Source organism: Poecile atricapillus, chromosome 7 (assembly GCF_030490865.1).
Source record: "Poecile atricapillus isolate bPoeAtr1 chromosome 7, bPoeAtr1.hap1, whole genome shotgun sequence".
Taxonomy (NCBI): Eukaryota; Metazoa; Chordata; class Aves; order Passeriformes; family Paridae; genus Poecile; species Poecile atricapillus.
In genome coordinates this window covers 32,402,002-32,419,601 of record NC_081255.1, presented here as the reverse complement: position 1 = coordinate 32,419,601, position 17,600 = coordinate 32,402,002, and the positions used below count along the sequence as shown (strand labels likewise).

General features: G+C 45.0%; 1 protein-coding gene across 1 annotated transcript in view; it reads right to left on the bottom strand.

Moving 5' to 3' along the window:
- Window positions 1–11,519: 11,519 nt before the first annotated feature.
- Window positions 11,520–17,600, bottom strand: part of ROR1 (receptor tyrosine kinase like orphan receptor 1) — a 146,077-nt gene continuing 139,996 nt past the window's right edge. Inside the window, exons 8-9 of the mRNA XM_058843074.1 lie at window positions 17,207–17,418; window positions 11,520–14,571 (exon numbers count right to left, since the gene is read on the bottom strand). Of these exons, the coding sequence (XP_058699057.1) occupies window positions 13,159–14,571; window positions 17,207–17,418 (1,625 nt within the window). The 3' untranslated portion in view covers window positions 11,520–13,158. The remainder of the gene's footprint in view (window positions 14,572–17,206; window positions 17,419–17,600) is intronic.

The following is a 17,600-nucleotide window of genomic DNA, read 5'->3' as shown; positions in this document are numbered from 1 at the left end:
TTCCAGGAGAATTCCCTTTTCAGGAGACAAAGATGAACTTTGGGGAGTCATTAACAGAGCCCCTGTGAAGAAATAAATATTTAAAATCAATGTACAACAGTTGTATTCCAACAGTTTCTCCACATAACTTTATATCTGTTATTTCTTCTCCTTTGGATTTCAAAAATTCAGAAGTAAATGATGAAAGTGTGTAAAGCACCCTCTGACTTACAAAAAACCAATTCTCCTTCCATTTAAATCACTGATATTTAGGTAAAGCTTCTACATTTTTGAGTTGATCCTGATTTCTTTTGGTTATTAGGGGAAAATCCAAGTTACCAACCCCAGCCAAACCAAGGTGTAATGGCTGGGCTGGAACAGACCAATTCTCACTGCAGAAAAGGTGATAAATTGTAATAAATTGCAATAAATTGTAATAAATTGTAATAAATTGTAATAAATTGTAATAAATTGCAATAAATTGCAATAAATTGCAATAAATTGCAATAAATTCTAATTTATTATACCTTTATAAAAGGTAATAAATAAATACATTTGCCCTTCTGAACAGGTCAGAAAACAACCTGTGATTTTTCTTCCCTTCTGCATCTCCTTCTGCTCCTGATTTCCAAGAGGAATTTTTTCCCCCCTGGGTGCAGCTCATTAAAATCCACAAATTACAACATTAAAATACTCATTTTGAGCACGAGAAGACAACGAGGTTGTGGCAGATTTACAGTGGTGGAAGGAAGAGGGGAAATTGTGCCATGGATATTCCCAGCACACAATAATTGCTGTGGCTCTGGCTCTGCCTTGGCTGGGGGATTTTCCAGCCCTGCTCCCATTTCCCAATCCCAGCAGTGCTGATTTTCCTGGAAAATGGGACAAAAATCATAATAAAATAAAAAATAAAATAAAATAAGAATAAAATAAAATAAAATTTAAATTAAATAAAAATTAAATAAAAATGAAATAAAATTAAATAAAAATTAAATAAAATTAAATAAAACTTAAATAAAAGAAAAAGAAAATTAAATAAAAGAAAAAGAAAATTAAATAAACGAAAAAGAAAAGAAAAGAAAGGAAAAGAAAAGAAAGGAAAAGAAAAGAAAAGAAAAGAAAAGAAAAGAAAAGAAAAGAAAAGAAAAGAAAAGAAAAGAAAAGAAAAGAAAAGAAAAGAAAAGAAAAGAAAAGAAAAGAAAAGAAAAGAAAAGAAAAGAAAAGAAAAGAAAAGAAAAGAAAAGAAAAGAAAAGAAAAGAAAAAAAAGAAAAGAAAAAAAAGAAAAGAAAAGTTAAATAAAAATAAAATTAAATAAAAATAAACTAAACTAAAATAAAAATAATAAAACAAAAATAAAATAAAATAAAAATAAAATAAAAATAAACTAATAATCCATTTAGCAGACACTTCTTTCAGGCAGTTTTATGTAATGCCCACTCCAGCAGCTGCTGGGAGTTCCAAATCCAGGTTGGATGGGTTTGGAGCAGCCTGGGACAGTGGTCCCAGGGACAGGGGTGGCACTGGATGGGTTTAAAGCCCTTCCCACTCCAAACCAATCTGGAATTCAAGAGCCCGGGGGTTTCTGGGGGTATTTTTTCCGTTCCTGCTTCCTGGAATGTTGATTTTTCCAGCGGAGGGAGTTCCCAAACGTCCCGCTGTTAATCCCATGTTTCATTTGCACCTCCCGAAGGAAACCTGGGAATGCTCGGGACGGAGCAGCCGCTCCCTCCCTTCCCTCGGCAGCCACGAGATGGCAAAAGAGCCTCGAACATGCAATGAAACCCCGCAGCTCGGGGTTCCCAGCAAAACCCACGGCAAATCCCACCTGGATGTGCTTCCCAAACTTCCCCGGGCTCAGGGAGCTGCTCCGGGCGCCGAGAGCGCATCCCAGAGGGAGAAGGGAAAATCCAGACCGGCCTTGGGCACTGCCAGGGATCCAGGGGCAGCCACAGCTGCTCCTCCTCACCCTCACGGCCGGGAATTCCATCCCAATATCCCAATATCCCAATGTCCCAATATCCCAATATCCCAATGTCCCAATGTCCCAATATCCCAATGTCCCAATGCCCCAATGTCCCAATGTCCCAATGTCCCAATATCCCAATGTCCCAATATCCCACTGTCCCATTGTCCCAATATCCCAATGTCCCAATGTCCCAATATCCCAATGTCCCAATGTCCCAATGTCCCAATATCCCAATGTCCCAATATCCCAATGTCCCAGTATCTCAATGTCCCAATGTCCCAGTATCCCAGGATCCCAATATCCCACTGTCCCAATGCCCCAATGTTTCAATGTCCCAATGTCCCAGTGTCCAACTGTCCCAATGTCCCAATATCCCAATGTCCCAATATCCCAATGTCCCAATGTCCCAATATCCCAATATCCCAATGTCCCAATGTCCCAATGTCCCAAGGTCCCAATATCCCAATATCCCAATGTCCCAATGTCCCAATGTCCCAAGGTCCCAAGGTCCCAGTATCCACTGTCCCAATGCCTCAAGGTCCCAATGTGCCAAGGTCCCACTATCCCAATGTCCCAATGTCCCAATGTCCCAATGTTTCAATTTCCCGCTGTCCCAATGTCCCCATGTCCCAATGTCCCAGTATCCCACTATCCCACTATCCCAGTATCCCACTATCCCAGTATCCCAATGTCCCAGTATCCCAGTGTCCCAGTATCCCAGTGTCCCAATATTCCAGTATCCCAGTGTCCCAATGTCCCACTATCCCAGTATCCCAATGTCCCAGTGTCCCAGTATCCCAGTATCCCAATGTCCCAGTGTCCCAGTGTCCCAGTATCCCAATGTCCCAGTATCCCAGTATCCCAGTATCCCAGTGTCCCAGTATCCCAGTATCCCAGTATCCCACTATCCCACTATCCCAGTATCCCAGTATCCCAGTATTCCACTATCCCACTATCCCACTATCCCAGTATCCCGTCCATCCCTGCCTTCTGGCAGTGGGAATCATTCCCCTCATCCCCTGTGCTCCAGGATCTCTCTAAAATGGGATTTTCAGTGCCATTCCCGGTCTGTGCTCATTCCGGAGCCGCTCCCACCCTGCAATCCCGGAATTTCACCGAGTGGGAATTCCTGGCATTTCCCCATTTTCCCGGATTTCACCATCGCTCCCTGAACAATTCCTGAGGAACTGAGCTGCTCCTCTCTTACTCCAGGACAAATCCCGGAGCTTGGCACCAATTAAACCGGGAGTGTTTTACACCAACCCCAGCTGGATTCCAAACCTCTGGCACGGCAGGAATTGGATTTCCAGACCTCATTTCCCGAGGAAAACGCGTCCGAGTGGGAACATTCGCCTTCTCCTGCCCCTGAGGATGGGGATCGCTGCTGATTTTTGGCTTCCCCTGCCTGGAGCTCCGAGCTTGGACCAGCCCCGGCCGCTTTCGGGAGCTGCTCGCAACTGAGGAAACAAAAAAAAAACCCAAAAATCCCGTGTTTGAACCCAAACAGCCCGGAGACAACTTTGATCCTCAAAGGAGAGGAGGAATCTCCTGAAAACCTCCCCAAAATCCCAGGATCTGCCGCCGCCAGGTGGCACCGAGATGTTCCCGGTCCCCAGCACCTCCCAAAATTCACAAAGTTGCGATTTCTTCCCTGGTTCTTGGGAATTGAGTGCGGGGAGAGAAAATATTCCCTGCCAGGACCCCCGGGATGGAATTCCCGAGCTGCTGGGCACAGAAAGGGACATCCCAAAGGATGAAACAATTACCAAAGGCAGCGGAAAAAGGGTTTCTGTTAAAGGACGCAAGGACAAGGAAGCCACCAGGAAAATCAGCTCTGGGAAATTCTTGGGAGAGGGAAAAAATTCCCTGAATTTCAACTCCAGTGAAACGGTCCCTTCCTTCCTGGCTGATGCTGGAAACAAATCCCAAGGGAAAAGGGACCTCCAGTCCCCTCTGAGACACCGGGCAGCATCCTGGATTGGAAATTCCCTGATTTTCCCCCCACCATCACTTGCTAAACCAGAGGAGAATCCAGGAATAAAATTCCAGAGCCTTTATCACATCCTCAGCTGGAGGGAGGAGTTTCTGAATTTCATTCAGAAATGATCGGTTAACGCAGGCTCTTGTGTAACTAAAGATAAAAATCAATGGAGGTGATCTAAATTTAAATAATAATTTAAATATTAACATGATTAAGAGCTGGAAAGTGGCAGAAAGAAAAGGCTGCACAAAGCTCCCCGAGCACTTCCACAAGGACTGGCTCTGTTCATTACCGCTGTGAAAAGCGCAAGCAAAGATTATTTTAATATTCTGCCCTTCCCTCCTCCTCCAAGGAAAACAAAATTTGTTTAAAATCATTCATGAGGCCAAGGGAAGACATATTTTTGCCATGAGGTCGAGTTTTGGGAGATCCATTTGGTGCTTTCGCAGGAGTTTTTTGCCTGGGTTTGGAATAAATGCACAATAAATGAAATTTCAGCTTCACCTTGATTCCTTTGTGGTTCATCCCATCCCACCTGGATCCTGCCTTGGATTTGCTCCATTCCTGTGCTGTCTTTTACTAAACCAAAAGAGAGGAAGCACAGATTGAGGTAAAACAATTCCCAGCTCCAGGAAAGAAACTGGAGCTGCTGTCACCCCCCATCCCTCCTGGTTTTATCCTATCCCTCCCCAGCTCCAGCTGATCCTGCTGGGAATTGAGGGATCAGCAACCAGGAAAACCAAAAAAGTGAAATAAAGGAGCCCTGCTGGGAACTTCTCCAGTCTGGAAAACCCTGGGGAAGAGAAAGTTCCAGGGAGACCTTGGAGCCGCTTTGAAAGGGAATTTAAAGAGGGGGGAGATGTTTTTACACAGGCAGAGAGTGACAGGAAAAGGGGGAATGGCTTTAAACTGGGACAGCTGGGATTGAGACGGGATTTGGGGAAGGAATTGTTCCCTGGGAGGGTGGGAAAGGGCTGGGATGGAATTCCCAGAGCAGCTGGGGCTGTCCCTGGATCCCTGCAGTGCCCAAGGCCAGGCTGGATGGGTTTGGAGCAGCCTGGGGCAGGGGAGGGGTCCCAGCCATGGCTGGGCTGGGATGGGTGGGATTTGAGGTTCTCCCCAACCCAAACCAGTCTGGGATTCTGGGATTCTCCTTTCTGACAGGAGCCACTCCGGATTATCTCACTCCGGATTATCCCACTCCGGATTATCCCACTCTGGATTAACCCACTCTGGATTAACCCACTCCGGATTATCCCACTCTGGATTAACCCACTCCGGATTATCCCACTCTGGATTATCCCACCCTGGATTATCTCACTCTGGATTAACCCACTGTGGATTAACCCACTCTGGATTATCTCACTCTGGATTATCCCACTCTGGATTATCCCACTCTGGATTATCTCACTCTGGATTAACCCACTCTGGATTATCTCACTCTGGATTATCCCACTCCGGATTATCCCACTCAGGATTATCCCACTCAGGATTATCTCACTCAGGATTATCCCACTCTGGATTATCCCACTCCGGATTATCTCACTCTGGATTATCTCACTCTGGATTATCCCACTCTGGATTATCCCACTCTGGATTATCTCACTCCGGATTATCCCACTCTGGATTATCCCACTCTGGATTATCTCATCCCACCTGGATCAGCCCACGGGGAGCTCCCATCACCTTCCTCAATCCCTCTGGAGCAGCTCAGGATCCAGAACATTTCTTTAGCAGGACATTTCTATGGGAAGGAGGAAAATGAAAGTTTTTCCTTTTTTTGCCAAACTCCCATGGGATCTTCACATTTATTAATGCATTAGGATTTTTAAATAAAACGCTGTTACCTTCTGGGTGCAGCCTCTTGCAAACACACTGCAAAACTATTTAATAAAATCAGTAATAATAAAAAATTAAAAAATTATATATTATAATAAAAGAATATATAATAAAATAATATATAGTAGTATATAATAGAATAAATAATAATGTATTATTATTTCCCTAAATAATATAATAATATATAATACAATGGATAATGCCATATTAATATATAAAATAATAATATAATATATAATTATACAATATACATAATAAATATAAATTTAAAATTAATAGTAATTATATAATAACTATTATATTAATGATTGATTATATAATTATAAATATAAGTATAAATAAAATTATATTATACAATTATTAAATTTAATTATATATAATATAATTTAATATATTAACATAATATATACTATATTTTATAAAATATAGTATATACAATATAATATATATTATTAATATAATATATTATATTGTATTTTAATAATAAATTAAGTAATATAAATTATTAATAGAATATAATAGACATGTAATATAATAACATATAAATTATTATATAATATGTTTCATATATTATATATATTATATAATGATAATATATAATAATAATAAATATGTTGGTTTTCCTCCCCTTTCTGCTTTATTTTTGCTCTATTTTCTGCCAAAGCATTTGAAATGAAGAAGAAACCAGAACACCCAAAGCTCTACAAACCCTCAAAGCCCTGATTTCATTCTTAATTAGTGCAATTACCCAACCCTAATGGGCTGCACTGGCTGCTTCCTGCCCACAATAATCACAGCATCCTCTTCATCTCACTCCTTTCCTTTCCCTCTCGTTCCACTGGAATTCCCAGGAAAGATCCAGGACTGACACACAACCCCACAATTTGTTTTACTCCTCATTAAAATGAAGTTGTGTGGAAAAATTTGGATTTCTGGAGGGGAGAGCATTGGGAATGAGGACAGAAAGAAAGGTCAAAAAAGAAAAAAAATCTGGATTAATTTGTCCTAAAAACCCCCCAAAGCCAGAGGATTGTAAATAACAGAGAGCCACGTGGTAAAATAAATCACTTTATCACCCATCCTAAAGCTCATCCTCACACTCCTGAGCAGCACTGACCACGGGAGAGGCCAGAAAACCTAAAAATGAAATTATCAGCTGCCAGAAAACCTAAAAATGAAATTATCAGCTGCCAGAAAACCTAAAAATGAAATTATCAGCTGCCAGAAAACCTAAAAATGAAATTATCAGCTGCCTTTTTGGAGTGCAGAGAGCTGCTGGGGTTTGTGCAGCTGATAATGGAGAGGAAATCAAAGGATCAAAGGATCCCTGGTGGATCTGGAATTATTCCTGCCTGCGAAGGGTGGTGGAGTCTGGGACACAGAGTCTGTGCCCTTGCTTCTGATATTCAGTTCTAAGATCCAGAAAAACTCTGAATTTCATTTAACATGAAATTCCTGAGCGTGTTTTCATGGTGATACATGAGCACAAATGTTAAAGTTAGAAAAGCTAAAAGTGTGAGTGTGTAGATTAGAGAGTTTTCTTAAATCACTGGGTGAAAAAGTTAAAGTTTAGATAACTTTGTCCAACACAAAAATTAACTTTTATCCAATATCTCATCCATTTTATACCAATTTGGGGGAAATATCCCTCTTTCAGGTTATGACTTTTGTGAATCTATTTTGAAATAATTATTCCATTTCCACCACTGATTCCTGCTGTACCATAATTCAGTGTCCAGACCATTTGTATTTTTATTTATCCTGCAGTGCCAATTTGGTTTCCCTGGATTTGACCCCTCAAACTCTGGCACACAGGACACACACACGGAGTTTTCCAGCTGGGATGAGGGTGGCTCCACACACTCAGCATCCCACGGGGCTTTTCCTGCTCTCTGAGCAGCCCAAAATCCTCTGGGGAGTTCCTGGGATGATCCAGCTCCCAAGGATCTGGGAGAAGAGGGAATGAGGGACAGGGCAGCATCGATGTGTGGAGTCCCATTAAAAATCCAGGGGTTCCATTTCCTTGTCCAGCAATATCCCCTGGCACAGGCATTTCCCAAATGTATGGAAAAGCAGATTGAGAGCAGAGATGGAGCAGCAAAGGTTTAGATATGAATTTGTGGGATGGTCATTCCAGCAGGAACCTGGAATTCAGCACTGAAGCCATTCCCTGTGTCCTGTCCCTCCATCCCTTGTCCCCAGTCCCTCTCCAGCTCTCCTGGAGCCCCTTCAGGCCCTGCAAGGGGCTCTGAGCTCTCCCTGGAGCTTCTCCTCTCCAGGTGAGCACCCCCAGCTCTCCCAGCCTGGCTCCAGAGGGGCTCCAGCCCTGGAGCAGCTCCAGGGGCTCCTCTGGAATCTCTCCAGCAGCTCCAGGTGCTGCTGCTGCTGTTGGAGCCAGGGCTGGGGCAGCTCTGCAGGGCAGAATTCCCCCTCTCCTGCTGCCCAGGAGGTTCTGGATCCCAGCACAGAGGGATGGGGCAGGTGGACCTTGCCCAGCACCACCCCACACCTTTCTCCCAGGGCTCCTCCATCCCTTTGTGCCGGGCTTGCCCCATCCCAGGGGCAGGGATTTGTGATCAAAGGCAGCTGAGCTCCCAGGAAAAGCTGGTTTTCCATGGATGGGATGTTTTGTCCGTTCCCCAATGGCTCCAACCATGGGGGCTGATCCTGGGAATCCAAATCCCATCATTCCAGAGCTGCTCCTTCCACAGGGACCCCTCTGCCTTCCACAGCTCGGGATGGACCCATCCCTCATGGAGGGGACTGGGAATCGTTATCATTGCTGCTCCAAAATGTCATTGGATTGTTGAGAAACTCTGGAAATTCCCAACAAACCCACTGGATTTACAGAGATATTCCCCACAGCTCCGACAGGTGCAGATCCTGCTCCCAGCACCACTCCTGCTTTATAAACCCACGTGTTCCCTACAGAGATTTCTGCTTTTAAATTCCATAAAAACAACCCAAATTCTCCACACAGCCGAAGGTTACAGCACTGCAGAATCTTCCTTTGTGTCTCAAGGTCAAAATTCCTTTACCAAGAGCTGCTGTTCCCTCTGCAGGAGCAGATAAACCTCAGGGTTTAGGGTAAAATCAGAAAATTAAGGCCCAGAACCAGCCCAACACCATTCCCAAACGTGTTAAATGGGAAATAAAGGACACCACAGATGCTTCCAATAATTCCAGTTTCCAGTCAATTTTCCCTCCTTTGTCATAAAGATCTTTTCATGTGCAGCCCCAATCTTGTGTCTCTCTCTGTTTTTAATCATTTCCCATTACCTCAGCAATATAAAGGGTCCTGCAAAGGGCTGAGCTTTAATCTGGGGGAGATAAAAAGATGGGCTGGACAGTGACCAGCTCAGGAGCAATATTCTCTCTCCTCCCACAGCAAGATAAAAAACTGCTGCTTGGATTCCACGGATGTCACATCTTTGAGAGGCTCCAGGCCCATGGAAAGGGAATTTTCCTGGTTTTTCCATGGATGTTCTGCAGCAGAACCAGCTGCTCCTTCCACCCCCCTGACCACAGAACCAGGAATTTATAAAGGAATGCTGGTTCAAATATTGTAACACACAAGAAAGATGCAAATGAAAATTCGATTTTTTTTTTTTGTTTTCCTAGTGGTTTTGTAGAAAGATTGTGGCTTTTTTTATTGTGCAAAAATGTTCTTTAGAGCAACTATGTTCAAATGTTTCTTTTTGCTGGCTCAGGGCTCTGCTTTGTAACTCCTGTGCTCACACCAGAACCACGGGGAGCTTGGGATGCACCAAATCCCTCAAATCAAATGGGATATTGGGAAGGAATTGTTCCCTGGGAGGGTGGGAAGGCCTTGGAATGGATTTCCTGGAGATCTGTGGATGCCCCTGGATCCCTGGAAGTGTCTGAGGCCAGGCTGGACATTGGGGCTGGAGCAGCCTGGGACAGTGGGAGGTGGGAATGGGATAATGGGATGGGACAATGGGATGGGATAATGGGATGGGAGGGATGGGATGGGATAATGGGACAATGGGATGGGATAATGGGATGGGATGATGGGATAATGGGATGGGAGGGATGGGAGGGATGGAATGGGATAATGGGATGGGATAATGGGACAATGGGATGGGATAATGGGATGGGATGATGGGATAATGGGATGGGATAATGGGATGGGATGGGATGATGGGATGGGATGGGAGGGATGGGATGGGATGGGACAATGGGATGGGATAATGGGATGGGAGGGATGGGATGGGATAATGGGACAATGGGATGGGATAATGGGATGGGATGATGGGATAATGGGATGGGATGATGGGATAATGGGATGGGAGGGATGGGATGGGATGGGATAATGGGATGGAATGATGGGATGGGAGGGATGGGATGGGATGGGATAATGGGATGGGATAATGGGATGGGAGGGATGGGATGGGATGGGACAATGGGATGGGATAATGGGATGGGATTTAAGGTCCCTCTCAAGCCAAACCATCTCCTTTGGATGCTCAACCCCGTTTGCAGGAGGCAAAAGCCACAGCTCAGACACCCCGAGGAGGGTGAATCCTGCCCAAAAGCCAAATTCCTCCTGATGAACGTGCAGGAACGAGAGCCAATGGATGTGGGAGGTGAACACACATTCCAGAGCCTGGGATCCAGCAGGAGTTTGTGCTTGGAGTGCTCTCCTGGCAGGAGGGGTTTGAGCCGGGCTCTCCCGGTGAACTCAAATCACGGGACAAGGAAACGGAGCTGAGGATTGCCCGGCCTTCCTGGAAATCCCTGCTCCTGAAAAGCAAAGCACAGATTCCCTCCTGAGCATTCCTGAACAAACACATCCTGCTGAGTTCTGAGCTTCCCAGCCCCCATTTCTGCACAGGCAGCTCTGGGCTTTTCCTCTCAATCCGGAGAGCGCACAATTCCAGCCCAGTCCCTTCCTCTGTGGGAACAAAGGATCCAAATCCCCGTTTCAGGCTCTGCCTCAGTGGGCTCTAAATCAGCAAATATTTATTTTCTTTCACAGCAACACAACCAGCCCAGAGGGGATGAGACTGTCCAGACTGCAGGCTCAGTAAACACCGTTTATCCAGGGTTTTATTCCCAATCCTCCAGAGCTGCTCAATCCAGCCAAGAGCGTTGCATTTCCAACAGCCTTGGCTGTGTTCTCTCCTCCAAGAAGGAAAGGATGATGATTTAGCATCTGGAATGTTCCCTCTCCCTTTGTTTAACACAAAACCAACTTTCATCCCATGCCTGCGTTCCCACCTGAGGAGAGACTCCTTCATTTCTGGCAACATCTGATTTTCCACATTACCTCATCAGCTTCTGGAGGTTTTCCCTCTCATCTCTCCCCGAGGAGCTCCTGCCTCTCCCTGTGACCTCCCTGAGCATCAGCTGTGAGCCAGACCGTGATCTCAGCCCCACAATTCCCACATTTTCCCTGCTCAGAGGGAGGGAGGGCAGGGAAAAGTCTTCCCAAGGTTTTCCAGGTGTGTTGTTCCGAGCTGGATCGTATCTAAAAATACTTTAACCTGACGGACCCGGCTTTGAAATAAAGGAGAAACCTCAAGCTGAGCCGGGAGAGGTTTGAAAGTAAAACCACCAAGTGTGTGAGGGATTATTTTATGATCCCACTGCTGCTCCTTAAGGATTAGGTTATTCCTAATTCCTGATGAAAGCCAAGGATGCCAGCTCAGCTTTCCTGAGCCAGGGGAGAGAGATCCTTCCTCCTTCTGGATGGAGGAAATGTCGATGTGTCCGTGGTAAAACAACATTTTAATAAACAGTGGCATAAAATAATCAGTGTTTAATATCATCTCTGGCACGTGAAATACAAAAATGCACATATCTCAATTATAAAATAGCCTTTGCTATTACATTTCTTTTTCTTTTTTTTTCTTTTTTTTCTTTTTCATGCTTGCCTAATTGAAATGCCCGTAATTAATAACTCAATCATCAAGTAATACAGTGATTAAAAGCATGCAGTGAAAACAAAGAAAGATATTTGTATAAAGGTAGTGGCTGAGTATCACCATAATATATTTCAGGAACATCTACATCAGGGTAAAAATCAAAAGAAACAGCCCAAGATATAAAATGCAGAGATGTATTTTCACTTCTGCTGTACAAAAAAACATCATCACACTTTTTGTGCAAAAAAAGATAAAAATAAAGTCCTATTTTACAACATTGTCAACTGAGCAAAAAAAAAAAAGATTGTTTTTGTGGACAATAAAAATATTATTCAGTACAAAAAAAAAAAAAAAAAAGAGTCTGTGGAAAATGTACCGTACACAGCACGTGTGTAACTCATTAAAGTGGTTTCAAATGAAGAATCTCGATTGGTTCTACCTGAATGGGTTTTTTAATGACACAAATGGTGCATTTCTAAGTGGAAAATCGGCACTAATTCACATTATTAGACACAACCGCTATCGATGGATTTGCTGGCTGATGGAAATGCGAGCCTTCCTTTTTTCCAGGGTTACTGGAGTCAGAGTCACTGAAATGACACAATAAATATTCCTGGGAAAACTGATTGTCATACATAAACTTGTGGTTTGGCGCTTTTCCATTGCACAGTTGCATAGCAACAAAAGGATATAAAATTCCTGCTTGAGCGACCAGATCATGAAACGTTATCTTTGAAGAAGTTGATTCAGGTTCTGAAATTAAAGCCCTTTAATTTCATTTCCTTTAAGGCAATTCCTTAAGAACTCCAGCTGTCCTTAGCAGCCAGCAGCAGATGAGGTTTGTAGACTGCAAGCTGATAACTCCAGCATTTGTGCTGTCACATAAATGACATTTTTTTGGTCTGAATCTGAGCTCAGATTCCCAACTAAACCAAAGACCAAAATCCCACCTGAAGTAACCGACTCAGCTCTCAGATCATATATTTGAAACGCAATCCTCGACTGCAACATTTACAAATATTTTCCCTATTGGCACTGAAAATTGCACACCCAGATCTCCGAATCTTCGCATCTCCTAAAAAAAGAGACAAATATTAAAATATGGTTTTCAGTATTAAAAAAAAAAGAAAAAAGTTCCCGTGATTTAAACCACGCCGGAGGTTTAAAAAGCTGTGAAAAAGCATTGGATAAAATGTTTTTATTTTTAAAAGAAAAAAACCCCTCGAATTCCCTCTTCCCCTCTTTGAATTGTCGGTGGCACTTGGAGAAACGTGGCCAAGGCCGAGGATTCCCACCACGTCTGGTTGTGCCTGCCCATCCTGGCGAGCAGTGAAACTTCACAGAAGACACTTTGCTGCAATGTCTGTCCAACAACCAGAACAAAAAGGATCTTTAATAAAATATTTGAATAGTAAAAAAAAAAAAAAAATAAAAAAAAAAAAAAAATTATCCTTTCCTACCCCTTCCGAGTCTAAAGAGTTCTATTTACAAAGGCCTCGCGTATTTACAATTCCGCCGAAATCACGGAGTCGTTGGGTCCGTGGATGCTGGAGTCCCCCAGCAGGGAGGACTGCTTGGAGTCCATTTTGTAGGGTTTTTGAGTTTTATTGGCGAACACCGTCATCCCCATCCCCGCCGGGTGGCTGGGAATGGCCATGTGGGATAGCAAGGGAATGTTGGCTTCCTGGTTGGAGCCCGACGACGGCAGGCTGGTGACGTGGCCGGTGCTGGTGGAGCCGCTGGCGCTGCTGGGGGAGCGGCTCTTGGGAGGGGGGCAGTGCTGGATCACCCTGGGGGGAGCCTGCGGGGGGTAGTGGGGCGCGGGGAAGGCGGCGTAGCCCGGCGGGATGGGGTACCCGTTGATGGGGATGTAGCGCTGGTTCTGAGCCAGGGGCGGCCCCATGAAGCCCTGGGGGATGCCCTGCGCCGGGAAGATGTAGTTGGGGTAGCGAGGGTTGCTGAGGTTGCTGACGGGGCTGGCGCTCAGCGACGTGGTCTGGGTGGTGGCGTTGCCGCCCGAGGGGGTGGTGGAGCTGGTGTGGCTGGACAGGCCCTCCCAGGAGCGCAGGCGGGCGTGGATCTCCTTGAAGCGCGGCCTGCGGGAGGGCAGGTCGTGCCAGCACTCCGTCATCAGGCTGTACATCCTGGGGGGACAGTCCTCGGAGCACGGCAGCAGCTGCCGCTTCCGGATCATCTCGATCACCTCCTGGTTGCTGAAGCCGTAATAGGGCTGAAGGCCGAAGCTGAATATTTCCCACAAAACCACCCCGAAGGACCAAATGTCGGAGTCGGAGGAGAACTTGCCGTACATGATGGCCTCGGGGGGCATCCAGCGGATGGGCAGCAGGGACTTGTTCTGCACCCTGTAATAATCGGCCGAGTAGATCTCCCTGGAGAGCCCCAGGTCGGAGATCTTCACGTGCAGCTGCTCCCCGATCAGGATGTTGCGCGCGGCCAGGTCCTTGTGGACGAAGAAGTGTCCGGCCAGGTACTCCATGCCGGCCGCGATCTGCACCGCGATGTGCAGGAAGTCGCCGTGGTCCAGGCTGGACTTGACCGTGCCGTCCTCGTCGCTGCTGCAGCCGACGTCGGAGTGGGGCGAGCGCATGACCAGGAACTCGTGCAGGTCGCCCTGGTTGGTGTACTCGAACAGGAGGCACACGGGCTGCTCCTGCGTCACCACGCCCAGCAGGCACACGATGTTGGGGTGGTGCAGCTCGGCCATCAGCGACGCTTCCTGCTGGAATTCCGCCCACTGCTGCGGGTTGTTGAAGTCCTTGAGGGTCTTGATGGCCACGAGCTGCGCGTGGTCCATGCCCGGCAGGTAGAGGTGGCCCTTGTAGATCTTGCCAAAAGCGCATTCCCCCAGCTCCTCCATGAAGCGGACGGCGGAGAGGGGCAGCTCCTTGGCTTTACTCTGTGGGAGAAACACCAGCAACACATCAGGACTGCAAAGAGCCTCTGGAAAGTGAAATCTCTTGGTGCAGGATGGGTGGGATCCAAGGGGATGGACACAGGAGCCACCATCCCACTGGATCAGCCCAAGGGACACCACGCTCCAAAAGGAAACAAAAAGAATTCCTTCCCATCCTCTCCACCAGGTCAGGTACAGCAAGAATCGGATCCAAATACACGCAGGAACCATCAGCATCTCGGCATTTGGCCTTGGGCATTTCTCTACTTCCAATTGAATGTGACTAATTTCAGGAATTGAGGCAATTCCCATGCTCTGAGAGGTCCATGCTGAAGTGTTTTCTGGGCCAGGGCCTGGGGTTTTAGCAGGAAAAAAGTGATTTTGCTTTAAAAACCATGTCCTTGTAGCCAATTCTCCCTCGACTTTGCTGTTAACCCTTGCAGGTACAGCAGAGTCTGTTCCCACTATCTCTGCTCCATCCTGAAACTGGGATAGCGAGTTTCTCCAAGGAGAAAGGCAAACCTTTTAAACATTTATTGCCCTTTGGGGTGCAGATATTCACTCCTGGAGCATAAAGAACCTGTAGCATTCCCAACTTCCACTTGTGCTTGTAACACCCAAACCCACTCATTTAGGGCCCTCAGTAAATCCACAGGTAGTAATTTAAGGTTAATGAGTTTGGGATCTAGGTTCTGTAAATTAGTGTCAACATTGGCATTTGCATTCCTGAAATCATGCAAGGCCAGCTTTCCAGTGGCAATGTGGGAAAAAACCTGACACTTCAAATAATCATGGGGAAAAAAGACATTTTAGCACAAATTAATTCTAATTGTAATGATCACTTATGACTTCTAGACAAACACTGCAATAATAATAATAACAACAATAATAATAATAATAATAGTAATAATAATAATAATAATGCCATTTAAGCAGGCAGCCCAGTAGACTGCACAGTGAGGGCAGGAAATTAGCTATATTGTTGAGGAACAGATGGTTTATATTACCCAAATCCTTTAGGCTAAAACTTGTTTAGGTCTGGCATATTGTAAATTATATTTTAGTAATGAAAGTGAAATGACCTCTGTCTGACCTGAGCCTGGGTCTGTCTGTTTGAAGCAACAGAGTGGAAAACTGGGGGAAGAAAATGAAGTCATAAAGTTTTGGCAGGAAGGGCTCATTTGGAGTAAAGCAGTTGTAAATCTGCTCAGCTTTTGTTTGACAAGTATTTGTCACACACGAGTGTCCAAAATGTAGGGAAGTGTAAAATACACAAGAGGCAGCAGAGGGAAACCCACCCCTTCCACCTCTTCTTCAGCTCCAGGACAAGATGTCCTTGATTTATTATATTTTTGAAGGCAATTAAAATCCCTTAAAACTGGAGGAAATGCTAACATTCCTATTTATCCAAGCAAACAACTGCCTCAGTGGGAGCTTGAAGCTTAAATGTTTTCACCCAAAGCTCACATCAATTTTTAAAGTAAGATTCCATTTCCTTTCCTTGAAAATATTGTTTGAAAGGCAATCAAAATTGAGACAGGGAGAGCTGGCTTTCCCAGTGGGAAAATCCTGAATTAGCATAAATAAAAGGAAAATATTTCTTGCAGCACATGACTTGCAAATTGAAAGAGAATGGTCAATATTTGCAAATATTTCCAGGAATTTCTGCTTTCCTGTGCTGTGTGTGCCAGCAGGAAAGGTGGGAATTGCATCTTCAATAAAAAGAGGATGGAATTCCCATTATCTTCAGTTTAACTGGGATTGAACTCCAAATTCCCAGCAGAACAGGGAGCAAGAAGCAACCCCAAATTTAAGAAATTATTCCAGGAGGTTGGATGCAAGATGCCCACTGACTTTATTCAATGTTATTTTACTGCTACCAATATTTTGAGATAAAACTACTCCAAGCTGTACAGGAAAGCTGGAATTGGGAACTTCCAAGGAAAATGAAGATAAATTCACCAGGCCAGTGTGTGTGGGATTGAGATACAAGTTTTCACTCTAAAAGTTCTTGAAGAACCATAAAATATCTTGGGTGGGAAGGGAATCCCATGAAACAGGAGGGAATTTCTCTTCCAGGGCATTCCTGTGCCTGTGGATGGCAGGAGGGATTTCCAGCCCTGGCTGACACCAGGAAATCACGAGGTTGCTCACACTTCAATCAAAATGATTTTTAAAATTCTTCCTGAATTTGGAGCAGGAGCTGTGCTGCAGGCAGAGCTCTGAGGCTGTTCTGGTCATTTCTGCTTTTAACTGAGGGAATGGGTAAGCCAGAAAAGCCAAGGAGGAAATCTTTCCAAAGGTGATTTTAGCTGAGTGAAGGGTGACAGATGAACTGAACAGAGCCATGAAAAACTCTCCTGAGGAAATACTGAATCACATCTTTACCTGCATTAGCCTCTCACTTCAATGAGGTGTTCTAGAGATGCTTCAGGAAGGGCTTTCTTGCTTTATCACACAAAAACTCCTTTATTTCTCCCGGGACACGGACACACAGGACAGACTACTGCTGCTGCTCACAAAAATCACCCCAATCACAGGCAGGAAACCACCTGAACATTTCAGTGCTGGGTTCTTTGCAGCATTTCCCTCCCTGCCTGTGGAGACAGCGAGTGTGGAAGCAGAAATCTGGGGTTACCTTTGGTTTGTAGGCGTTGAGCATGGACATCTCCACGTTCTGCCCCCGGACGTGTTTCGGCTGCCTCTGCACCGGAGGGGACGAGGATTTCTGGTTGTTCCGACAGATGCAGATGAAGAAGAAGAGCAAGGCTATGGCCAGGGGAATGGTGACACTCGGCACCAGGATGTACAGGATTTCCATTTTATTCTTTTCCTTGGAATCCTTGTAATCTGGTTCAGGAAGAAAAAAACAAACCCAACAAGGGAATGAAGCATCCCAGAGAGTCAAACACATCCCTGGGTCAACTAAAAGTGTTAAAAAGAATCAAACATCCTTTTTATCTTGCTAGAAATCCACCTTGAATGTTGTTTTATTTAATTAATATTAAAAGGAAAAATTATTTTGTGGAGGA